Source organism: Crocodylus siamensis, chromosome 1 (assembly GCF_052110815.1).
Source record: "Crocodylus siamensis isolate JL-2025a chromosome 1, ASM5211081v1, whole genome shotgun sequence".
Lineage (NCBI taxonomy): Eukaryota > Metazoa > Chordata > Crocodylia > Crocodylidae > Crocodylus > Crocodylus siamensis.
This window is the reverse complement of record NC_143395.1, coordinates 114,173,663-114,200,732: the sequence shown is the minus strand read 5'-3', so window position 1 is coordinate 114,200,732 and position 27,070 is coordinate 114,173,663. Positions and strand designations below refer to the sequence as shown.

Genomic DNA, 27,070 nt, shown 5'->3' with positions numbered 1-27,070 from the left:
AATATCCTTAACAATTAATTATTCCAGAGAGAAATAGTTTTTCATTTATTTTCCCTAATGAAGTAAAATATCAGCCTGATTAGACTTCTCCTCAGCTAATTTTTCTTCCATTTATAATCTAAACCACCACTGTTTGAGATAAAGCGTGGCTCACATATGTATTCACGCGCTTTGGCTGACCAATATGCACAGCCACCTCAAACGTTGAATTCTCGGAGTTTTTTTCCTCAGTGAGCCAGGCATTGTTCCTCTTAGGTGTGAACAGCTGTGGTACAGCCTTGATGCCTAATCAGTACTCACTTGACTGACTCAGTAATTGCTTGACAGTCACATTATAGAAATACATTCAAAGCAAATATTAGGATTCGTACCAACATGGAAACGATAAAGTTAAACACAGCTTAGCTTTAGATACCAATAGAGGCCAAACACCATAGCAATAAATCTAATTTGGGAAAATATCTATGCACCACAGTGCAAGAGCACCCCAAAACAGACCTACTTCCGGGGGAAGTTTGGTTCTAAAGCCCCTGCACCCAGAGGGCATTTGACCCTGCATTTCCTGCTTCCCAGCAAAGTGCTCTAACTAGAGCACAAGGCATTGTACAGAGAGGTCTCCAACCCACTTTTTGTAGGACTATCCATTAGGTAGCTAGGCAGGGAAGGTACATGGGCCAGAAAACCAAGCCAGCAGGTGGGTAATTCAGTGAGATGGATGCCACCCTAAAAGAGAGGGGCCCCTAGCTTCTGCCCCTACTCACTGCTGTTAATGAGGGGAAAAAGAACCCTATCCCACTGCTGTTTACCCAATAAATATTAAATAAATAGGTGGAGAAAAGCCACTGGGGTCAGGAGTCAGAACTGACTTTCCCTGACCACTATTAACAATCAGTGGGCTAGGAAAATAAACAAAACAATCTCCTGTTCTTTCTAGACCTTAAAAATCAACCTCATCTTGCCCTAATTCCTTTTGTAATTTAGCTTTTAAACAAACTGCAGTCTCTTACATGCATACAATATTATTTAATTCAAAACAACACCATATTCCTTCAGCAGCTATTATTCATTTGCATTATATACAGATATGAATCCCCCCTGCACACACTGAAATGTGTCAGTGGTAAAGAGCAGGGCTGTCTAACTGACAGCCCTCCTGTAGCCTGAGAGGAGTTAAATTGCTGCCTGGCATGGTGCCTGCAACCACTGTGATGATCCAGAAACCAGCAGTGAACTGCTAGCTCCCATGCACTGTTACTCACTACCAAATTCAGGGTCACTGCTGGAGACTCAAATTAGCAACAGGAGGAAAAGGGGGAGGGGGACAGACAAGTGATGACAGTGGCATTCACTCCCCGAGTTCCAGAGCTGCACTGACAAGTTGCCACCCTAATATCAGAAGTGGATCCTCTTGCCCACAAGAAACCCCACAGACCAGATCTGACCCACTAGGCCAAGTAAGTTGGACAGCCCTGGTATAGAGCACAGAACAAGCTCCAGACAGAACGGGAGGTAGTTAGCCATGCTAGTCTGAAGTGAAGTGGAGACAGGGCAGGGAAGCACTTTATAAAAGTGATCCTTTGAAGGGAGCATGGGATGTGAGGTGATAAGAGAGGTGTAAGATGATAAGTAGGCAAGGGCAGGTTCAAGCTGGTCTCTGTCTGGCCAATGCCCCACCTCCACTGTCTGGCCCCTCTGTAATATAATACATAGATTTGTTTTTGAAATTGGGTGCCACTCAGTACACAAAAATTATGGAGGGGTGCCTTGAGTCCCAAGAGGGTGAGAACCACTGCCTTTAGAGACCAACTGGTTCAGAGATGCATGAGCTTTCATAGGCAACAACCTACTTTTCAGGCATAAACAGGAAGGGAAAGTCTACTGTATCCAAGAGAAACTAAAGTTAACTTGAGTACACTGAATAAAACTAATCATTCAGTACTTTGCTAAGACACTGAAACTCACACCCCTCTCTCTTCTGAGAAGTGCCAAGGGACCTTAATTATCACAAGCAATCAGGATCTCACGTTTTAAAATCTAATCCAAATGAGGGCACCTCCAGGATAAATCTCTCCCAACACATGCTTGTTTTACAAGATAAACAATATATGGTTTCAAAGGGATGTAAAAACAAAGGAAAGATCACTGGATCAGTTTACATGATGTCTCTACTATCACAATTTCTCAAGGGATGACTGTTAATTATTTAGGTACTATAAAGTGACAAACACAACAAAATGGTTCTACTTATTCAGAGCTGTATGGCACAAATTTGAAGGAGTGAGGCAGCATTCATCTGCAATTTATAACTTGTTTTTAAAAGGGCGTAAAATTTACATCTCTTAGCCTTTGCCCTTCTTATCAACACAAATAGCAGCAAATATAAGCAATATTATCCTCTGAGGTAACTGATCATACCAGTTCATTTAAAAAAAAAATGCTCATCACTAGAATCAGTCTCTTACAGTTTTGCAGTACACAGTGGGCGTGTTGACATGAAAATTAATTCTACTGAGCATTAGCATGGCACAAAAAACTGTGCTAATGCGCTAACATGCAGCAGAATTAGTCTACTGCGCATTAGCATCACTTAGAAAGTGTGCACTGGTGCTAATGTGCATGCAGTAGCACTGATTATGACACATGAAGTTAGTACCTCTGAGTACAGGTATTATACTTAATGTGTTGTAATTATGGTGAACTACTAAATTGTAGATGCACCCAGTACTTGGAAAACATGGATAATTTAGGAGACTAACAGAGATCATTCACAGATGATCCCTTTATTTCTTCCTCTCCCACTCCATTTATAATCCCTGCCCCAACATCCAAGGTTGCCTTGACTTCTCTTCTCCAATGCAGGCTATGCAAGCATGTCAAATTGTGCCACAGGCTTAATTTAATTCCTCCCCAATATCCTCATTAGATGACACATCTGGCTTCCTGCACCAGCTCTCACACTAGTCCCTGGTTCCCACTCATGAACCAGGGCCCAGTTCAATATCACTGGTCCTTGTAAAAGTTTCCTTTAGGAAGCCAGCATACATCTGCAGTTCAAAACAAAGCATTATTTATTGATTTCTTAAAGCTCCAAAGCATTTGGGAAAATAAGATGACACAATCAAAGGTCTAGATGCATATGGATTTACGGGATCTTAAATCTTCTGTGTCAAACTCAAGAAGGTGCAATTACTCTCCGTGTCTGAGTTGGAAGAACCACCTACCTAGATCACAGCAACTCTGTGACAAATCACACGTGTCCAAGCTCATCCAAGTATCAGAGGGACATCTGCTACTGATGAACAATGCACAATTCTATCACTGTCCCCATGCAGCCCCTCCTAAAAACTCCCAAAAGACTTTACCTAGGGTCAGGCAAAAGGATTCTGCCAAGCATGTGTGTACTACTGCTTCAGCAGCACTTCTAATAGTGCAGAAGCTTCAGACTCAAAACTGAAGGCTGTTTTCTTGTATGATATTTCAGAGCACTTGGTACCAAACCACTGATCAGGCTGCAAAACATATTGTAAATAATGGTTCTGGTGCAATGTGATAGTTTTATTTTTACGTTCAAGAAAAGCCAGTATGAAGCAACAGCAAAGTTCTGGGGACCTATTAATGCCAAAACATCAGTTTTTCACGCATTTTTTTCCTAACATCCAGCACTAAAAAAAAATATGTCTAAGTTAAATTTAAACTCAGCTCTCTTTAGGGAATAAATCACAAATGTATTTTGGAAATGGGCCATGCACAACACCAAAAAGGAGATATTTTTAAAGTCAAGACCACTCCATAAATTAATCTCTTTCTTTAATCTTGATTGTATTGATTTTTTCCATGTGAAAAAATGTTGGCTTAATTTTTTGGAAAGCAAACTCTCAACCCTTCTAAAAAAATTATGAAACAGAATCCAGCTAGGTACAATGCTGCTCAAATATTTAATCCAGCTCTTATCATCTGAACACCTCTCTAATCAATCTTGTAGGCCTTTCTAATTAAAGAAGAAAAGAGTTTATGAGCAGATAAACATTCTGGAATAATGATATACAGTGCTCTGGAGTTCTGTCTAAATGAGGTCTAGAATAATTATATTTGATTTGTTACAAGTCCATCTTTGAGAATGACACATCAAAGCAAAAGTACTTATCCTTAAGAGTAACTTAGTCAAAATAAAATATGTCCTTGATGATTGAGCTACCAGGATCTGCATCTTGCATCCTGTTTGCTGGTTCTCTCTGCTGCCAGACACTGTTCAGTGGAATCCACTAGCACAGGGATTTGCTCAAAAACAAAGCAATCAGCAAAATCTTGCTTACAAATCCATCTTCACAAACAGGATTCTTTCAAAGCCTGCAGGATTACACATATGGCTCCAGGCTTGATGCACATGGAAGATGATCAAAAGAAAATACCAAAGAAGTCACTGGGTGTATTAAAAATAAGATTAGAACCAAAGACCTCTGGGCAGCTGAAACACAGCACTAGCATAAGGGGTGAGGAGAGAAAAAAGCAACTCAGAAAAGATGTCATGGTAAATCAGATGAAGTAATCCAAAATGTAACATTAAAGAAGTAAAGGATCCAACAAAGGCAAAAGAGAGAAACCTTAAGAAAGTGACCCTCAACCAGGTTGCCAAGGCACTCAGGGTGCCTTGAGATCCTTTCAAAGGTGCAACACAACGTTAGTACTGTTAGGTGTGCAAACATGATTCACAAGATAAACCCAGAGATTTCGATAAAAATAGTGTCAAAAACTTTCTTACCTGCTGTGCTCTTCCTGAATTCTCTGCAACAGAAAAAGTGTTCTATTTTTCTGTAGTCAAAAAATAAGTGAAAACTAAGAACTGACATTTTCCAAGGAGTGCCTCGAGTCTAATGAGGGGTGTCTAATGAGGGGTATCTGGAGTCTAAAAAGGTTGAGAACCACTGCCTTAAGCAACTGAAGACAACAACAAATTGCAAAGAGAAAATTTAGCAACCCTTTCCTTCAGCTGCAAAGATTTGATATATATGTGTGGGTACAACTTCAACTAGGTGCCTAGGATACCCAGGCATACTCTCATTATAAAGAGAGAATTTAAAACAGATTTTTTGAAGCTTTATTTATCACTAATGTGAGAAGTGTTGGCTTTCTCCTGACAGATACCGAGCAGCTGCAAAGTCACAATATGAATTGGAAGGTTCTTAATATGTGTCAGGATCATGTTCTGTAAAGAGACCATAAACCTTTCTTTTAGTCTCCTAGGACCCCTTAGCAGCAAACCAAAGCATTCCTTGCCCAGAGAGCTCTGCACAAAGTCCCCACCAAGTTCACTGACAGCAGTGACCTCCACTTACCACCTCCAGCCATTCCCTTTTGGACAGTGGTTCTCACCTTTTTAGACCCAAGGCTTTTAGACACCTTTTTAGACTCTGGAACTGCTTGGAATTTAGCAGAACCTCTGTGGATGCAGAGGACACCTCTCCTTCCCCATGCAAGGGAGACATGCCTCCCCCCCCACCAACATTTGCTTTGATGCATAGCATCAAACCAGGAGTGCTCTGGTTACAAATCACTGTTTTGGGCACTCCAGTTTTTGCAGGGTTCAGCTGAGACACTTGAAAGGGCCCTGATTTTCTAGACCTGCTGAGCTCCTGCTCTCCAAAGACCAGGGCCCCAGCCTATAAGTAGGGAAGGTCCTACCTAAATCATTGGTGACAACGTGCCTCCCTGCCTTACAGGCACTCTTGCCCACCCCCGCCCCTCCTCCCCTTTCCAGCCAATCCCAGCCTGTTTTGAACAACATTTCTGAAATTAGGTAATGTGGAGCAGCAGGCGGGGGAATCATAAAAAATGAGATGTGAAAGGAACCAAGGTTATCTAGTCCAACCTCCTGCTCAAAGCAGAACCATCCCTAACTAGATCATAGATTCATAGGACTGGAAGGAAGCCTGAACATAAATCCGATGTTTTTCTAACTTAAATCAGGTGTTCTAGAGTGGAGCAGAGCAAAGGAATCTGAGTAATAGTTTGGTGAGCCAAGCAGGTAAAGGAAGGAGCAGGAGAGGGACTTGGGAGAGTGGAAAGGCCAGGGTTTAGACAGAAATTGTCAGAGGCAAACAAAGAGAAAGAGTTGTGGTGATGGTTTACAAGGAAAAGAAGAGAGAGGTGTGCCCGTGCTAATATGAGAGAAGAGATAAGATTGTAGAGTGGATTGGGAGCAGGAGAGAGGAGAGGGAATAATCATATGATATAGGGACATAGGATGAGAAAGGAAAAAGAATAAAAGGTAACAGAAAGGACTTAGAAATGTGACAGAAGCTAAACAATAGAGTTCCATTTATTGAAATGGTTTTAAAAATTGAAAGGCATGTTTGGGAGTGTGTTCTATCTATAGATAGATAGAGTGCACAATGGGCAGCCTGCACCTGCCCCCCTGCTCCGTCACCCACAGGCTCTGCTACAGCCATGCCTCCCATTGAGGAGGGGGAACTGGGCTTCGCACACTACTCAGCTGAAGCGGCTGCTGTCTCTGATGGCCAGCAGCCAGGGCTCAGGTGCTGCTGTGGGGGAAGGGGGCTCTGGACCTGGGTACCTGGCCCTGTAGCCTTGGCAGTGGGGGACCCCCTCCAGCAGGGCTGGAGAGGACAGGGGGCTGTGGGTGGGGAATGAAGGGCATAAAATATTGTGTTCAGCCGATGCCTATATACACAGTGGTGTTTCATTTTAATAGTGGAAAAATATGGGGTTTTAAATCAGAGAATTTATGATTTTTTTTTTTAAACAAAGAAAACCAGAATCCCGGATCAGTTGGTGTGTGCTTTAAGTGTTCATAAACTTTCATAGTATTTCCCCACTAATAGTACTTATTGATGTGCTCTGCTGTCTTGAAATGCTATTTGAAGTGGTAAGAAAAAAGCACATACAATGAAACATTAAATAAAAATATATAAAATGCATAGCTCTAAACTGGTCTTGATTACCTTTATTTTAATGGAAATTATATCATATCATTGGGTATGGAATATAATGTTTCAGGAGCAGGCAAGAAGAAAAGTAGTTTCTCATGCTGAATGTTTGTGTTCCTTGTTTTATGTTTAAAAACAGCAGCATAAAAGTGCTGTTCACAATTGAGCTATACTATTAAAATGCTTGGCTATCTAACCATTTGCTTTAGTATTTTTCCTTCAATGCTAATAGACTAAGAAGTTTCCTTTAGTGTGGTGCTTGGAAGTGGGGTCATAGATGAGCTGCACCTTGAGTTGCTAGTCCTTCAGGCGTATTTTTTACTTAGAAGTGTTCTGACATCGTTAAGAAAATAAAACTATAACAGGTTTATATTAAAACCAGACTATACACTAGATTACTTCTAATCTGCCGTAATTCCTACATGGCTGTGAGTATTACACTGTTTAAAAATAAAAAGAGAATGAGCATGACAAATAAGCATATATAGTCACATGATTTTTTTTGTGTTTGAAAAACCTTTTCATCACAAACATGACCCAATTCAGCTCAAATAAAAAGAGTTTGAAATGAGATCTCTATGCAAGATGAATGCACTAGTGGTCCTGAAACTGCCTATGATCAAAACAGACTCTCTCTCATTTTGATACAGGGAATCTATTTAACGCTCTTGTCCTCTGCTCATATTTCCTTTCTAGGACACATTGAAGCTACCTACCCAAATGTAGATTTCAGATCAAGGCAAAGAAAGTATAAAGAAGGGATATTTTATCAATCATTCATGTATTAGAAATGTAATAAAATAAAATCAGAAGCCTTGTTTCATCTCTAATCCTTCTAATTTTCCTACTCAGTCTTTCTTTCATACATCTTTCTTCCTCCATGCTACATCTGCCACTTGCAGTCTCCAAGGTGGAGCTTCTAGAACTCTTTTTCTTTTTTTATTATTATTAATATATTCATTCCCTATAATGGATTAAAACACAGTTACTTGCTAGGTACTAGTGCTTTGAAAGCAGTGTGCTCATTATCTTTCTATACAAGCAGCCATTATAAAGCTATTACCTTTTAGGACCCCTATGTTATTCAGTCTATTTTAACAACCTCAGGGAGTCTACTGAAATATTTCTTTTTATTTTGTCCCTATAAATTATACTTTACAAATACAATTTCCCTGCAATAAGACTCTCCATTTATTAGACCTTTGCAAAATAGTGTTTTTGTTAGATTGTCAAATAAGTGGCAAAATACAAATCATTATCTTCTTTAGGACTTTCTTTTGCTCCATACTAATTTTCTAATATTGGAAAACATGCATACAAATCTCAGAATGTTTTCTTCTTTTGTTAGCTGAAAATTTGAAGAGAATAGTTCTGAAAATTGATTTTTCTTATCAGAAGTTTTAATGATAGATTAAGCATTATTCCAGACCAAAAAAAGAGGAAAGTAAATAAATATGAGTTTGCATTTGTATATTTTTAGAACTGTTTTATTGCATATTATTGCATTTACGAGAGAGCAGTGCTGTTGGTTTGGTTATTCATTGAACCACATATTTTATGTGCAGCTTAAAGATGGCTTTCTTGGAGGAAAATGTATGCCCTTTAATTGAAGTCCCATATAACGATCAGATGAGGAGTCCAGCTGTGAGGCTAAGGCAAGGTGTGCTACCTTAGGAACAGCCATTGGAGACATTAACACCTCTAAATAAGTTGCGGTGTGGTCTGGGTTCTGTGAGGAGTGCACTTTGTTACTTCTGGGTTACTAATACATCTTCTGTTCTCCCCTGAGCTATCATACTGGGTTTTTTTTTATGCCCAACCAGTTTTTTAGGCAGCCAGTACTGATGACAGTTACCCAGTCTGTGTCCTTATGTTCTAGAAATGTAGATTTTGTTGTACTCTGTTAACATGTTGTGGAGACAGAGTTACAAATGTTTTTGGCCATCTCTGTTTTTTAGCAGTAGAAGGTAGCATAATTTAGCCTTCTCAATCTGGTCTTAAAATGACAGCTAGAAACTTTATAAAATGAAGTGGAAGGTTTGTTTTTTTTTAAGCTGCCACACTTTAATGTGCAGTTTCTCTTGCACCATTTTTAGAACCTATATATGTGTCTAAAATTGGACAGAGAGTTTGCTTTTTTCAGTGTTGTGTCTATACCACAGTAATGTGAGTACTAATATGGGCATGGCTGCATGTCCACCTTTCTTCCTCTCCTCCTCTTTACTTCCCAAGGTAGGTCTGCACAGGATGGGACTCAGAATCTAGTACCTTATCTATACTAGAGCTCTCATCATTGCTCCTGCAATAGAAGCTGAACTGGTGTTGGTAACAGTAGAAAAATTTCCTGTTCAAGATTAGGCCTTCTTTAAGTATCAGTGGACTCCTCAAATGTTGCAAAGGAAATACAGAGCCTTGAAATTGGATATTAGCAGTTAAGTAAAGGTGGAACTTAAATGGAAATATTTGTTTTTTAAAACGCATCTAACTTTTTTATATCTCCTTTATAACTTAAAACATGCAGTGTTAATCATTTGGGATTCTGTTCACTGTTTATGATTTATTCTACAAGGTGTTTTTTCAGTTGTTCTTGAATACACTTTTTTGGCAGTGTGTAGAGGCCAACCAAGTGATGTACTAAGCATTGCATTTTGCTAAATGATGTCCAGACAAATAGCAAACAATAGTCCTGGCCCAAAAGGCTTTACATTTGCATGTTCTCTGAGTCTATAAAGACAGTGTTAATTCTCATGCTGTCTGCATTGCTCCTTTTGTTTCAGGTAATGGACCTCATCATGACCGATGCTGCGTTTACAATGAAAGCAACTTTGTAGATGGAGTTTACTGCCTCCCAATAGCACACTGGATTGAAGTTTCTGGACACACTGATGAGATGAAGCACACAACCGACTTCTATTTTAACATTGCAGGCCATCAAGCCATGCATTACTCCAGGTAATAAGAATAATATATTAATTCTTAAGACATGGGTCAGTTTTTAGGCAACCTGTAGCAGGTTCAGGGATATGCATAGACATGCAGTCTTTCATCTTTGCAAGCCTGTTGTCAGTCACTTATCAGCTGCAACTGGGCTTCAGCCCCTGAAAGCATGCCGGCTGCTGCAAGCCATGGGTGTGTGGGCAGTATTTGATTCGGATGAAGCTCAATTCAGGGGACAGTGATTTGATTCACTGATTCAGTTTACTGTCCCAATTCAATTCGGCTGAATCTGAAGGTTTGATTCTGATTTGGAGAATCAGCGATTCAGCCATAGACACAGCATATGTTTGTTTGTTTTTCTACGTACCTCGAGGTACCAGGTGCAGCTCATGAACGCTGAGATGGTGGGGCAGATGGAGCATCCCATGGGAGCGTGGAGACCCGTCAGCCATGGGGGGACCTTGGGTGCCTGCCCAGACCCAGGAGGCACCAGTGGCTGAGCTGGGATGCAGGGGGGAGGGTCTCCTGTGCACTCTGCGGCAGACCTGAAAGTGGACCAGAATTAATTCTGGTCCACTTCCAGGTCTGTCACCGAGCGCACGGGGGAGACCCTCTGCCCCTGCTCCCGTGGGATGCTCCAATACTCTGTCTGCCCCACCATCTCAGTGTTCACGAGCCATGCCTGGTACCTCGAGGTACATAGAAAAAGCATATATAAAGTTGTGTCTGGCCGAATCGTCAGATCTCTCTGAGTAGAATCAGAGGCTTCCGATTCAATTCAGAAAAATAAATGGGTCTCCTGATTTGATTCGGAGATTAGGCTGGCAAATTGGGCCAAATTTCCTTCAAATGGAATCAGTGACTGAAGCTTCGCACAGCCCTACTGCATCCAGCTGAAAACAGCCATGAAACTGCGGTTTGTATTGCATGTGTTCACACCGTTTATGCAGGTAAAGTGTCTGCCCTTTAGCCTTTGGTCCTTTGTGTTTGGGTTTGGAATCTTTTGCCAAGTACTGTTTGTTGTGGCAGTATATGACATGTCTCCTGGTCCCAGGACTTTAGTACGCAACATCTTAAGATCCTGGATTTTAAATATTACTTCTCTTGCAAAGCAGTGAATCCTGCTAATGATGGCACAAGTTGTGTCTAGAACTGCCCTCATTAGCTCGGCTTTTATTAGTTCTAGATCTTCATTTTTTAAGGCTCTGGCTTAGTGGGACTCTAGTACAATCATTCCTGTTAACCCTTTTGAGGGTCCTCTGTGACCAGAAGCAGATCTTTCATAAAGCATCTGCTAAAAAAAAAATGGGACTAAATTGCCTTTTTGTTCCCACTGCGGTAAGACTCCATGGCATGAATTGGAAACTGATGGAACGCAATACTCGCACATCTGTACTGTATCAGGAGAAAAGATTGTTGTTGTCCAGCACTGAGACTACGATTTATGAGACCAATGTATTACTCTCATGCTTTGGTATGGATATCAACTTCTTCCTCAGCACCATCTGTCACACAAGCAACCCTAACATCTGTAGAATGATAATTTTGCAAAACCATCTGTATCTGTGCTGGGGGAATGAATTGCCCCAAAGAAAATCCTAGTTTTGGAGAAGTATGTAACTTATTCCTTGATTTCAGCTGACTTAACATTCTTCTCATACATGTGCCACTGTTTCAATGGCACTAACAATTTCTGCGAAGATCAGTACTCCTACCTCTGCTGCCCTACATTTAGATGTGGAAGTTCCTTATTCTAATCAAACTCACAGCTCGATGTGGGAGATCCCTTGCTTATTCTTCTAGAGACATGGAGTTTTGAGGTGAGAAGAGGCATCTAAGCTTGCATGCAAATACAGTCATTATATGTAAATTCACTAGGAAGAATTTTTTGTTTTTTTTATTAATGAGGTTATTGGAACCTGTCAAGAATATTTGGCATACCAGCAGCATTCACTCCAGCCTCAAAGAAACCCAACAAAAGATAGCATGTGGCATCTGTCTGAGCAGAATATATTTATTAATGCTGGTTCATTTACAAAAAGGTAGTGCTTCCAGGAGGAAAACTTTCAGCAGTATCTTCCTCCACATACCAACCTACATTGACTTGTAAACCAACCTATAACCAATAATGGTTAAGATCTGTGAATTAAAAATTCTTGTGGATTAGAGACCGAGAGTCTCAGACCTTGATATTAACAAACTCTGCATTCACTTAAGGACTCTGAACTGGTTGTTCTGTACAGTTTCATTCTACACCTACACCTCACTTCTGTGAGAATGGTTTATTAGGCATATGTAGAACTAGAGTGACCATATTATTTTGAAGGAAATCTGGGATGCGGGGCATGGACCCATAGACCCACGTACCCATACAAACTCCCTGACCATGGTCCCGTGGCTCCCAGGAGCCCTGACAGTGGGGCAGGACAACGTAGAGGCCCACAGCGAGGCTCTGTGCCCTGTGTGGCTTGGGTACTTTTGTGGGACAAGCTGGGATAGCCGCCCACTGGCAGCAGCCTCATGCCCGGCTACTGCAGCTGTTGGTGAGGTCCCAGGCTGCGTGTGGTAGCCTCAGACAGCTGCCAGTAGTGGTGGGGATTATGTGGCAACCAGGCTGTGCCAGCCCAGGCTGTGCAGACACACAGCACCTTGCTACCAATAATGGCAGCTGCCCAGGGCCATTATGCCTACCCTGGGGCTTGGCAGCAGCCACAGCTGCAGGGCATGAAGCTGCTGGCAGTAGGCAGCCATCCCTTCTTGCCCTGCGCAGGTGCCCCGGGCCTCTCTCTTGGCCCTTCCTGCCCCAGCAGATACACAGCCCAGACAGGAGTGGTGCTTAGCACAACCCATCCTGCCAGTATCCAGCCACTGCCCAGGAGGGGCCAGGTGGGGCATGTGCAAGTGGCGTGGCACCACCAATCCAGGACTTTTGCTTCAATTTTAGCCAACCAGCCAGAACAACCTATGAAATCAGTGACTGTCCTGGCCAAACTGAGACGTATGGTCACTTTTTATAGAACTATTGCCTGTGAGAAGAACTCCCTATCCAAATGATGACTGACAGTGCAGGTGCCACATTTAATATAAACAGGCATGTAAGAGCATTATCACTGTGCCAAGTGGAGGTTCAGTTGCTTCATTCTATATCAGTTACCTCTCACAGCAATTCACTTTTTGGGTCTGAGAGGTTAACCAAACGGAGACATTTTTCATCAGATCACAGATGGACAATCAGGAATTCTATGATTTAGATCATTTTAAGAGAAAGGGTTAATCTTTCAATAAGTCTGGTTGCAAGAACAGAAACAAGAAGTATCAAATCTTGTGCTACAGAAAGTGTCAAGACCAGCATTGCTTTCAGGTGCATTCCTCATTCATTGAACCTATACATTGGTATATGCTTATTTACCCATCTTGCTGTTCCCCACCATACCCAGATCACAGAAGACAGAGACAGTCATCCTCATAGCTCCTGCCTCTGAGTTGTGGTTTAATATCCAGCAGAAATGCAATTAGTGAGCTGTCCTCCAGCACACTTACTCCTTCCAGAAAAATTAATCGTTTTACACTTGAACCTGCCCTCCCTACCACTCACAGTTTATCAGGTAGATGGATATCAGAAGGAGAAAGAACACGTACAAAACATTTTAAAGAGTAGTAGGAAATTCTACTAGGAAACCTACGTGGTAAAGCAGAAGTTCTAAGGCTCTTTCTATAAACTGTCTCACTATCCTCTGGAAAATACATCATCCATTTCCCTTTGCATGGTTTTAGGCATTTCTGAAACAGGAGGCTTAGATAGGGATAATCCTGCCTCAGGCTGGAGGTTGGACTAGGTGACCTATGGAGTTCCCTTCCAGCCCTTCTTCTCTCTGACTGTGATTCAACAATTTTTTTGCAAGCCACAGCGTTCCAGTGAAGGACCCATTAGCATTATGCAGTGGTTTTGGTTGTAATCATGTTGGTCTAAGGATATAGACAGGCAAGGTTTTTTGGGTAGATGTGATATCTTTTATTAGACCAACTGTGTAGTGTGAACAAAGTTCTTTGCAGGCTTTCAGGCACAAGCAGAAGAGTGCTTGTACCTGAAAGCTTGCAAAGAACTTTGTTCCAACTACTCAGTTGGTCTAATAAAAGATATCACATCTACCCAAAGAACCCAGCCTGTCAGTAGTGTTATGTGTGTTCTTTCATTTACCTGTAAAAACCTCCCTTCTAGTGGCAGTAACTTCTTCTTAGGAGGATTAGGATGTTATGAGTACTCATTGTAGGACCTCACATGGTTTTCCACTGTGATAAAGTATCTCTTAGGTAACATCCCAGATTCTTGCCAAAAGTAGTACCAGAGTTCTATTTAAATAAAAATATTCCTATATTAATATTCTTCCCTCACATATGTTCTCGTCAGAGAGCTTCAGCCTCTCTGCCTGTAGGGCCCTAGCCTTTTATCTACAAAGAACTAAGGCCTGCAGAGCTTCCCTGAAGCTATTTCTGTCCTTTGCATTACTGCTTCTTTAAGAAGTATCTCCACCATTGACACTTGCAAAGAAGCCACTTAGGGTTCCATACATAATTTGACCAAGCATTCGTTGTTGATGGAAATATCCAGAGCAGATGCTTTTTCTGGCAGGGCTGTTTTGTATTCTTTTGCTAGGTAGGCTCCAAATACCCACTGCTTATGAATTACTAAGAGTAGTGTATACATATGAACAAATATTTGAAGGAGCAAGGAAAGTTACTTATCTGTAGCGCTGTTTTGTATCACTAGAGCAGCACAAAGCAACTGAAATGTGCTGATGAATCTGTCCCTTAATTTGCAATTGATTTATTGGTTCAGAGAACTGTAAAGGAAACTAGTGCTATGTAAAGGGAGGGGGTGGATACTTTATCAGTCCTTATGTGCTTGCATTTTAAGGCTCTACCTTAGTACCCTAGCTGAGCTGATTTTGTTGCTCAGTGAAGCTGAAGTAGCTGCAGCACAGGGAACCTTTGTGGTGCAGACCCTGAAACTAGTATGTAGCCATGGAATCCTTAAAGACGAGTGATAGTTGGGCCAAGTAACTTATCACGAAATAGTCTTGATCCAGTCTCCCTCACATACATATTAATGCAATTAATAGCACTGCTGCATGTGAATTTAATTATAGTAAGAAGGTGGTTTGTTTCCACTTTCAAAATGGCTCCACCTGAGCCACTGAATGGATCTTTTTGGTAGCTTTATAAACTTAACTGTTTGATACAGTGATTAATAGCTTAATGGTAACCTGCTTTTTCCAAATATAATGTACAGCCAAGATTTTGGTGAGGTTAATTGATATGAGAAGTTTGAAGAGTGTATTATTCTGTTGAAATTGTGCTGAATAACAAAGATGACCCAGAAGGATTTGTTCTTTAACCAATTTTTACTGAATTTAATTTACTTAAAATTTTGATAATTTCACTCTGTACTGAGCTTGGCGATATTATGCTGTGTGTTTCATATGTATGGGAGCATGTAAATCCTTTCATAAAGTACAAAATGGGACTCAGGCTTAACTCTGGATTCACAACTGGTGCCTCTATAATGTCAGAAAGTTCTCTCATTTTGGAAATGCGATGTTAGAACATCACTGAAATCTAACATAGAACATCCTTTAGACATTTCTGAAATGGGAAACTACAACATTGCAGGAGTGCAGTGCTATTTTGAGAGAGAGCAATTTCTTGAAGTGATTGAAAGCTATAGACATCTTTTTCTGTGGATGACTTTGGAGTCTCTAAAGGTAGTGCATCTGTTTCAGCTTCTTCATCCATGAGAAGTGATAAATCCTTAATTCATGGGTGCTGTGAGCCTTAACATTTATTAAATATATTTAGGCACCTAATTAAGCAGTCTATCTGGGATGGGTGCTTGATTCTAGCAGCTCTCATTAACTCTATTGGAAATATCAGTGAATCATAGAATCATAGAAAGTTAGGGTATGAAGGGACTTCAGAAGGTCATCTAGTTCAACCCTCTGCTGCAGGACTATCCCTAACTATATCATCCCAGCCAAAGCTTTGTCCAGCCAGGTTTTGAAAACCTCCAAGGATGGAGCTTCTACCACCTCTATGGGCAACCTATTCCACTGTTTTATTACCCTCCTAGTGAGAAAATTCTTCCTAATATCTAACCTGAACTTCCCTTGCTGCAACTTGAGACCATTGTTCCTTGTTCTGTCATTTGCCACCACCGTTCTCGGTCTAGCTCCATCCTCTCTTTAACCCCACTTCAGGTAGTTGAAGGCTGCTATTAAGTTCCCTCTCAGTCTCCTCTTCTCTAGACTAAATAAGCTCAGTTCTCTCAATCTTTAATCCATAAATAATGTCCCACAGCTCCCTCACCATTTTTGTTGCCCTCTGCTGGACTCTCTTCAATTAGTCCACATCCTTTCTGTAGTGGTATGCCAAAACTGAACACAGTACTCCAGATGTGACCTCACCAGTGCTGAATAGAGGGGAATAATCACTTCCTCGGACCTACTGGCAACACTTACTGATGCAGCCCAGTATGCCATTAGCCTTCTTGGCAACAAGGGTGCACTGCTGGCTAATTCAGTTTATTGTCCACTGTAACCCCCAGGTCCTTTTCTGCAGAGTTGCTGCTCAGGCAGTTATCCCCCAGCCTTTAGCAGTGCATGGAATTGTTTCATCCTAAGTTCAGGACTTTGCACTTGTCCTTGTTGAACCTCATCAGATTCCTTTTGGTCCAATCCTCCAATTTGTCTAAGTCACACTGAATCCTAGCCCTACCTTCCAGCATATCTACTACTCCCCCCAGCTTGGTGTCACCTGCAAACTTTTTGAGGGTGTACTCTGTGCCATCTTCTAAGTTGTTGATGAAGACACTGAACAAAATGAGCCCCAGGACCAGCCCCTGGAGCACTCCACTTGAAACTGGCTGCCAACTAAACATCGAGTCATTGATTACTACTCTCTGAGTCTGATGCTCCAGCCAATTTTCTATCCACCTTACAGTCCATTCATCTAGTCCATACTTCCTTAGCTTTCCTATGAGAATACTGTGGGAGACCATATCAAAAGCCTTGCTAAAATAAAGGCACAACACATTTACCAGTCTCCCCACATCCACAGAGCCAGTCATCTCATCATAGAAGGCAATCACGTTGGTCAGGCATGACTTGCCCCGGTGCATCCATACTGACTTTTCCTAATCACCTTTTTCTCCTACAAGTTCTTGGAAATGGATTCCTTGAGGATCTGCTCCATGATTTTTCCAGGGACTGAGGTGAAGCTGACTGGTCTGTAGTTCCTTGGATCCTCCTTCTCTTTCTTAAATATGGGCACTGTTTGCCCTACTCCAATCATCTGGGGCCTCTCCTGAGCACTATGAGTTTTAAAACATGATGGTCAGTGGTTTTGCAATCACATCAGCCAGCTCCCTCAGCACTCTCAGGTGCATCCCATCTGGCCCCATGGACTTGTACATATCCAATTTTCCTAAGTAATCCCTTACCTGTTCTTTCAGCACTGAGGACTGCTCACCTCCTCCCCAAACTGTACTGCCAGGTGCAGTAGTTTGGGAGCTGGATCAGTCTGGCTTCCCAGGGGATCCTGCCCATGAGTTTTATGAGTGAGTCGAAGTCTGCTTTTCTGAAGTCTAGGGTCCTTACTCTGCTGCTCTTCATCTTTACTTTCCTCAGGATCCTGAACTCAATCATCAAGAAGAGCATGGCCCTTAGTTGGCCACTCCAGCACTTGCACTAGGAAGTTGTCCCCACTACTCTCCAAAAACTTCCTGAATTGCCTATGCACTGCTGTATTGCCCTTCCAGCAGACGTCAGGGTGATTGAAGTCACCCATGTCTGCTTGTGGATTAGAAATTAAAGATAGAAAGCAAAGAGTGAATATAAATGGTCAGTTTTCAGGATGGGAAGAAGTATAGAATGTGCTCTTCCAGGAATCTGTGTTGGGACCGGTGTTGTTTAACATGTGCATTAATGATCTGGAAAAGGGAGTGAGTAGCAAGGTGGCCAAATGTATGGATGACACAAAATTATTAAATAATTATTCAAAGACCAAGGCAAATTGTGATAAACTGCAGAAAGATCTGGCACAATTGAGCGAATGTGCAGCTAAATGGCAGAATCAGTTCAAGGTAGAAAGGTATGAAATGATGCATCTGGGCAAAAATATCCCCAACTATACCTATACTATGATGGGCTCTACATTAGCTGTTACCACACAGGAAAGAGATCTGGGAGTCATCATGGAAAATTTGCTGATAACATCAGCGCAATCCTCAGCAGCTGTCAAAAAGGTGAACAAAATATTAGGGATTATTGAGAAGGGAATTGTAAACAACACCAAAAGTATCATTGTGCCTCTTCATTTATCTATGGTATATCCAAACCTTGAATACTGTGCCTAGTTCTGGTCCCCATATCTGAAAAAGAATACAGAAGAACTAGAGAAGGTCTCTCAGCACATGAACTAGGGCTCACAAAATGAAGCTGGTAGGCACTAAGTTTAAAACTACAAGAAGAATTTCTTTTTCATACTGTGTGTAATTGAAGTGTGGAACTGGCTGCCACCAGATGTTGTGGAAGATGACAGTTTAGCCAGATTCAAAAAGGGATTGGACAAATTCTTGGAGGAGAGGGGCATCAGAAGCTATTAAGCTTGGGAGTTAAGAGTATGGCCTCTGAAATTGGAACTTGCTATACTTTAAATGCTGGAGGCTGCAAGTGAGAGAGGAACAGGAGAGAAGAAAAACCCTGGTCATGCCCTGTTAACGCTCCCTTTGAGCATCCACTCTCTGCCATTGTATGACCCAGGATACTGAGCAAAATGGACCTATGGTCTGACCCAGTAAACGGCAATTCCTATGTTCTTATCCCTGCAGATACTTTTTGGCTGCTTTTTATAATAGTAGCTTAATAATAATAGCTGTTGGTAAGTTAAATGCTATGAAAATAAGACAGTCAGTGTACCAAATATAAGTTCCTGTAAGTGACTATAATAGAGATGATTGCCTTTACCTGAGTTGTTTTGGCAAATAACTTGTCGACCTGATTAAGGTGTTGCAGTTGCCAGTTTTTAGAGCCCTAAAAGTTGAAAGAACCTATACTCAGAAACATAATCTTATTTTAAACAGGTCATTAATCTTGTGAATTTAAGTTCAGCCCAGTCAGAAACCAAACTTTTTCTGTCAAGAATTTTGATCATTTTCCAGAAAGGTCGTGTTTTACTCAAACTTCATGTACAAGATGGTTTTAGATATTCACTTAAGTCAGACATCTCTTTCCCACTTCTATCCTAACCCCAAAGAGAGGAAGGGAAGAATGTATCTTGGATCTACCAAGGGCTTTAAATGTTTCACAGATTCCAATTCTTCAGAAAGGACACTACGCACTTACCTTTCTCTGAAGGTAGTAGACAACTATTTAAAGCTTTTCAGATACTGTATTTACCTCAATCTAAGATAGTTTCAAATTTAAGACCACTGCCCCGTAAATAGTTTCTATGCGTGGAACATTATAAACTATGGAGTCTGCTTATTAGAGAGTCATTTTAAATTTGTCCCTAAAACACCACTGCAGTAGGACAAGCAGTGGCAGGGAGGCAAGTGATGGGGGCAGGTGGTGGGGAAGCAAGGGGCGGGCAGGGGGCAAACACCATGACAACTTGAACAGGGGGAAACAACCTTGTCTTGGATTTGAGTAAATACTGTTTTTTGCTGGGTGAGTCAGTTTAGATGCAGCATGTCTCCCTTCTCACTCCTTTCCAAGGCTAGAGGATAGCTCTGGGTAGGTGAGGAATTGAGTAAAAGAAAAATGATGCTTTCTGCATACTGTCATGAAGCTACAGTAGCTGATACAGCGTTCAACTGTTGTACTTTGGTTTTCCTTGGAGCTGCGGTAATTCTTTCTCAAGGAAGGATGCCTGTTTGATTTAGGAACTTTAAGGTAGAGCAGAGAAACTTTAAGATGCATGGCAACATCTTGCCTGCAGAGACCAATGAGAACCATTGTAGCAGGCACTGATTTGATCAGGTCACATAAGTTGTATTAACAAGGAATAAAACCTGACTTTTGGAACAATATAAAGATTTGGGGTAGATTTAAATTTAAAACATCTCAAGTCCATTGAGTTCACATTTCAAGCAATGTCATCTTTGAATGATGTTACTACAAGAAAAATCTTAAATAAAAAAAATGCTTTTAATTTCTTTACCTTGAATAGATGCCTGCCCCCACCCAGCTCAACCCCACCTTTCAATTGTTTGTAATAGTTTGTATAGTTTGTATCGCCTTGGAGTGAATTTTTTAACTAAATTATAAAATGAGCTCCAGTAAGGAAGCTAGCACAGCTTTTGACTATAATTCAATGAACTGTGCAATGATGGGATAAAATTGAAAATGGAAATGATACTCTGTGGTTAAATTATAAATTATGAGTGGAGCAATGACATCTTCTGGGAATTCCACCTTTAGAACTAAAAGCTAAGGACTGATTTCCCCTCTGTCTAGGGAAGACTCATAACAGCATCAGTACCAGAATAAAAAATAATGGGCTCCATTGTACTGCACGTAATATAATCCAGACAATGGGTCTCATTAAAAGCAAGGAGCAAGAAGAGGGTTGTTTTAAAACTCACTAAAGACTTGCTCCTGCCTTTTTGTAGTCAATGAAAGTTTTGCCATTGAGGGACCAAAAATCTGCTCAGAGGGAGCAGGATTAGAATTCGAATGATACAAAACCAGCTAATAATGTGTAGAGAATCTTTAGTACTTTAAAGGCCCAAAACAATTAAAATAATTAACTATAGTTTTAATACCAACATCTTGTAGAGCCTGGAAATTTGAGGTGAAAATGTGATCTTTCATCCTGGAGGCTGAATTTTTTCCTTGCTATCTTGCCAGAGATAGAAACTCTCAAAACAGCTTATGAACCAGCAGCCACTGAGGGATTGTGCTACAAGCCTGCAGCCCAGCACAAACTTTCAGGGTAAAACAGACCATTCTACTGCTGCTCCCTCAGACAGTTTCCAATTTACTTCTGCTCTGTGTAGGGAGAGGTTTAAATTCACTCTTCAATATAAAATCATAGGAACTACCACAGCATTCGGAAACGTTCACCACTATAATGATCTTCTTTTCATTCTATTTCTTTGCCTTGAAAGAATGATTTTGTTTTCTTTGAATTTCTTCCCGCTTTTTCTTTCCCTGCTGGATGTTTATAATCATTTGTATGTAATGCAGTTGTTCCAAGGGGATGGGAGAAGCCTAAGACACTTCATTCTGATTTGCAAATCTTCATGTCTTTGAGCCAGTAAAGAAGAGATGAAATCTATATTTCATATGGGTTGGCAATCTATATGACATTTATCTCACTTTTTATCATAGTTCACAGAGGACTTGCACAATGCTCTTTAACAGTAACAGGAATTATACACCTAAGTCTCTGAATATGAAATGAAAGATCCCACTGCACAACATAAAAAGAGGGAATGAAAGATTTTCAGTAGATTCGCTTAGCATGGTCCCTGGGAAGGCAGCGGCAGTTCATTTGTTTTGTTTTTATTTTTCCCGCAGAAATAAACCAAGGCTCAGAGAAATACAGCAGCAGTTCTGTAATATTTATTCACTCCCAGGATATACAACAGAAATGTTTCTCCGACTAAACTGTAGGGATACCAGAGGCAATATTCAAGTTTGATTCTTCAGATATCATACAAAGGAAATTCATCTTTCAAATACCCAGGGCTTTTAAGCATGAAAATCTGCATTTGGATTTGCAATCTGTTTTATAAATTAAAGCATGAGGAAGAAATTCAGAGTTTACAGTTTAGCTGTAGTTAATTACTATTTAAGTGAAATTTCCTAATCTTTTTTCTTGATAGAATACAAAATATAATACCTAAGCAATGCTTGTTTGTTTATTTTTCCCAATCTTTGTGATTTAGAAGTTATTAATTCCCTACCAAAGCACGTACCCAACCAAATGCAAAGCAAAAACAAAGCTTGCAAACGTGTAAGATTATTTGATTATGTCAAGCTTCAGATTTGGAGATTCATTGTACACGACTGAAGACCTTTTCAGCATGAATGCTTTTGCTCTTTGCCTCCAAGAAAGAATTTCAAGAGCCAGCTGAAGGATAATCTTACTGAGGCATCTTTTGGAATTTGTACCAGTTGAAAATCCATAAAAGCTGCATCTGGACAGTATTAAAACACTGGAAAATCACCCCCTATGCTCAGGCACTTTTCTCATTCCTGCTGTTGCATTTTTCTCAATGAAGTTACTTGTTTGGTAACATCCAAGAGCTATTCTGTTCTGGAAGACTGATTTGATTGCTGCAGAAGAAGACTGAGCATATGGCCCCAGATTTTGGAAACAATCATATAATTGTGATACAAAACTATATTAAGAGTGCCTGTGTACTTCATGGTACCTAAAACAAACTGAAATGCAAGTAAAACAAAGCGAGCAAATAGTGTTTTCAGACAACTGGAACTGTCAGATGCTGAGGAATCTAAGGTCTGTTTTCTAGCCTGGAAGTACCCGTGTTGCTGGCTGTGAGTTAAATTGACAAGGATCTTGCAATCAGAGGCAATTTCATTCACAGCTGGCAATGTAGGAAAACAGCTTCTGTACTGAAGCACAGTGCTGTTTTCTCTTGCACTGAACCTTAAAGAGAAAAAAGAGATGGTTAAAATTGTTTTCCCCCCTTCTGATTGTATTTTCTAACGTGAGGTGAAGGGAGGCATATTAACATGGGTAACGAATGGAGGCAGCCCTCCCCCTCCCCTGCCCTTGCAACATGTTTGTAGTGCACAGGATAGAAACAGTTGAAAACAGATGCTTGCTTTTGTAGTCTCTTTCCCATTAAGGATTGTTTTCTATCCTTTGCTTTTTCATTTTCTGGAAGAAGTCGAATCAATGGAAGGATTTTGCATAAGACATGAGTACATTGCCTGCTACACTACACTGGTTCTGCCGAGCCCCCTAGCCAGAGATCCCTCAGCCCCATGGGCTGTGCTGCCTTACCCCAGACTGCAGGGGGAGCTTGGAGACTCCAGCCGCTGCAGCAGGGGAGCAACTGGGCCAGGAAGGGAGGCTTGCAGACAGGGAGGAGTTGTACCCATTCTGGAAGTGCAGGACCCACAGGCTGGTCCTTCAGGAGCTGCATAGTCTAAGGCAATAAAGTAAGGAAGATATAGGGCCTTCATACTACCTCCCAATCTATGCGAGATCAGGGGAGCCAGCTGGTTCTTCTGTTGCTGAGCAATATGGCTATTCATTTATCTTGAAAGAAATTTTGATCAAGGCACACTTTCTTTAAAAGTAAAACAATCAAAAGCTGCTTTTTTGTGTGTGCAGAGAGGGGAGATGAGCAGGCAGAACATTCCTTCAGAAGTTTGGCAACCTCTTCTCTGTCCCCAAAGAACACTGAGATAAGTGGAAAAAAATGAAAGAGTAAAGAAAATGTAATGTAATTTCTTTTTAACACGTATTGAGTCTAGACATTATTTTACTGGGGTTTAATTGTTTCCCAACTGTAAAAAATATTCGTCATAATAGAGATGTGGTTAGAAATCTATTGGTATCAATGTGAAGCATTCTTAGAAAAATTGTGAAGCATTATTCCAATTGTTCAATGGTCCAAAGCCATAGAAAAGTCCAAAGGAAATTAAATTGCAAATTAAATCTAATATTTATTAGACTACAAATATATAATGCAAGCCATATGCATGATAACTATGGGAATAAAAGAAAGGGGGAAAAAAACGTTCCCCCAAAAGGAAAGCTTAATAGTGATGCCTGTCACTTAACAATGGTTTGACATAAAAAATTAATGGTTGACAGAGTTTGCAAAGTTTTTAGATGGACCCATTTTGTTGCCAAAATAGTTTTTCTCCTTTTTCATTATATCTGTCCAATTTGCCATTCTTCAGTAGTTAATTCAACACTGTCACTCCAATGTCTAGGTAATGTGTTGTGTCCTGCTGACACCACAGCACACAATAAACCTGGCAAAATGCAGGATAGTGGCTATTTATGAGGTTTAATAGAATATTTTCTGAAGATAATAACAGGAGTTCAGCAACTGATGAGTCGAGCACAAATCCTACTCTGAACTAATATTACTGGATGATTCTGAGCCAAATACTGCAAGATCTTTTATTTAGGAAAATTTTCCAGTGTCTACTTTAATACCATGATTATAGTTTGGTCGCTCCGAATAACGCAGCTAGAGTGAAGTTTCTTTTTCCATTCTAATGCTGACCTGCTATGTAACAATGATGAGAACTATTAAATATGAACTTTTTGTTCCTTTTAATAAACAAAATGACCAAAATAATTGATTTGCACACCTTGATTCAGTTTAGCAACCTGCCAAATTGGGGTATGCTTGCCTACTTTAAAGAAATGTTTTAAGGCTTAATTAAAGTTTAGAACGCATTTCAAGACCAATCAGATATGAGGAGTATTTAAAGTAAAAATCATTATCTTTAAATAGACTTCTCCAAAATAACTTTGTTTTATTGTGAACTGTTAGATCTCCCCTATTTCCATATTTTGCAGTGATAAATTAGAAATAATACTGTGTTTTTTTTCTTCTCAGTAGCATGTTCAGGAAAAATAACTGCATGTCTATTTGTGGATGCTGCATGCATATCAATGTACTATAGTTAAGGCACTGTCAGCATAGATATAATAAGAGGATCATTTTCAAGTTACGATATAGTAACAAGTGCACTGCGGTACACATCCCGCACTTACTTCAGTATCTTTACAATATGTAGCATCCAAGCTTAAGAAGTGTGGGAAGTCTTGTGAGGGGCTCTTTTATTTGTAGAAATTTTACCCTGAGCACATTATTACCTGTTGTTTTAGCACAGAAAGTATATAGGTATTGCTGGATTTTCTGTAACATTGGGGTGTTCTATTTTGGGAGATAAAGGGGGAAAAATCCCTAATATACTCGTGCTGTAGAAAGCAAGGACATCTGTTACTGTGTGATGACTTATGCTTTACAGTTACAAAGTAGTGCATCAGCAGAGGATATGAAAGTACTTACATAAAATACAGTAACAATAGATCACTTTTAATACGTTTATCAAAGTGCCTGCGGTTCCTATTTCAAAGCAGGTAAAATTACAGTCTTAGGCAAAAAAGTAAATCTAAGTAAAAGGTTTTTTAATGTAGACAACCCATTCTCTCTCACCAGTTCTAGGTAATCTTTGGGGTCCCATAAAACACCTGCAGTGTGTCAACTTTTAAAAGTTATAGTTGACCCATTTATTTTTCCCTCTTGACCTCAAAACCTTTCTCAAGAGTCCACAGTATGGAGGGCAGCCCTGGAAAAAGAAGCCCCTTGTGTGACCATCATTCTTTGCTCTGCCTGTTACCTCTCTTAGTTCTCCCTCAGACCAGGTCTGTGCCTTCCCACTGATGTGGAGGACTACCTTCCTGTGCTATCTGTTTAGTTCCTCTAAGAATTCATGTCACATTCTCACCCCTGCTATTCTTTAAGTGCCAGAGAAGAGGAGACCAGGCTAATCTGTTGATGTACTGATTGTGCAGTCACCTGTTGCTCTGAATGGGAATGGGAGTGCAGGTCACCCTTCTCCACACTGCTGCCTGCTTGCCTGCTAGTCTACCTAGTCCAGAATCTGCAGACATCCTACTGGAAAGGAAATACTGCTCTCTACTCAAAGCCCACCATTCTAGAAGTAGGTGGAAGTGATTTGCCCTTATTTTCCCTTCTCTTCATCTCTAGCCCACTAGGGGTACACCTCCAATAGAAAGGGGAACACTGCTCAAACCCATCAGTTCACCCACAGCTAACCCAGTCCAGTACTCCAAAATCTGATGTGCTTCAAAATCTATCTAGCATCTTTTAAAGGCTCTACTTCACAATCTATCTAATATCTCTTCAGTGCTCCTTTTGGTAGGTATCTTCCCTACCCAGCAGGTAGGATGATGGTAGTAGTGACTTTTAGAATATTTTTTAGCCTTTGGCTATGAGATAACTAGTTGGGTATCTGATCATCTCTGATATGCTAGGTTGAAGAATGGATTCCTTTTGGTTCTTCAAGTGTGAAGTGATATTTATATTTTTGTCTGAGGTAGAATAAATGGATACAGCTCCTTGCTAAAATTTTGGCAGTACATAACTATCATCAATCCTGGACTCCTGCATGTTGTATAGAAATGAAGTGCCCTGCTGACATTTTTATGTATCATTACTATAATGTCCACAAATCCTTTGTCTCCTTGATTTGTCTCCTTGTACTCCTTTGGGGTTCCGTGTTATGATTTTGGACCTTTACATACTTTCTTGCAGTTAGATGAATTATTTCAGTTTTCTTTATCAATATTTAAAATATAGGGTGCTCCCATCTTCGGTTCTTTACCATGTTTGTGGGTTTCCTAATAACCTTACAATACACTGTTGTTCTATACTGAAGAAAATGGATATGGCATTTTAAGTCTAAATCTTTGCAGGTGTTAAAACTGCTAAGAGTCTTGCATTTGAGCAGCATAGAGTGATCTGTTCCTATCCTTTTCACCCACCAATACTGAACATGCCTTCTCTTTGATATCTGGCCCCTCTCAGGCCAGCAGGAATACCCGTCGCTGTATATTTATATACAGCCAATGGCCTATACAGCCAACCTTCAAAGTTAATTTCCAACTGCATGTTTTTTATCTTCAAGTGCTTGTTTCTAACACATTGCCAGTGGATCACACCAGTTGTATTTTGAGCAGTTGCAGCTTATTATTTGAGTAGTTTAGGTGTCTAACCAACTGCTGGTAAATACATTCACCCACAAGGATGAAATCAGAACTATTCACCTGCAGTGTCTGAGTCTTCTGAGCTAAGTACTTAAAGTTCATTCCCTAGTGGCCAACGCCAATTTTGTCAGACATTTTAACTTAAAGGTTCCAGCAGTGGTATCACTCCTCTTCCTAAGCATTTAACGTTAGAAATCCTTGTTCCTGTTGCCAAGAGATTCATGGCTCATTACTATCTGGCTTAGTTTAGCAGCCTGTTGTTCTTCACATCCATGATTATTAGTTCTAATTCAAAACAAATTGGAACGCTGGCAATTTAACAGAGACATATGTAGGAAGTAACCATTGGCAACCGATGCATGAGGCAGTGTTCTGTAATTAAAGCATTTAAGAATTAGTTT

General features: G+C 40.5%; 1 protein-coding gene across 1 annotated transcript in view; it reads left to right on the top strand.

The window, feature by feature from the left end:
• Positions 1–27,070, top strand: part of EPM2A (EPM2A glucan phosphatase, laforin) — a 63,653-nt gene that overhangs the window by 13,188 nt on the left and 23,395 nt on the right. Inside the window, exon 2 of the mRNA XM_090031466.1 lies at positions 9,722–9,896. Coding sequence (XP_089887592.1) covers positions 9,722–9,896 — 175 coding nt within the window. The remainder of the gene's footprint in view (positions 1–9,721; positions 9,897–27,070) is intronic.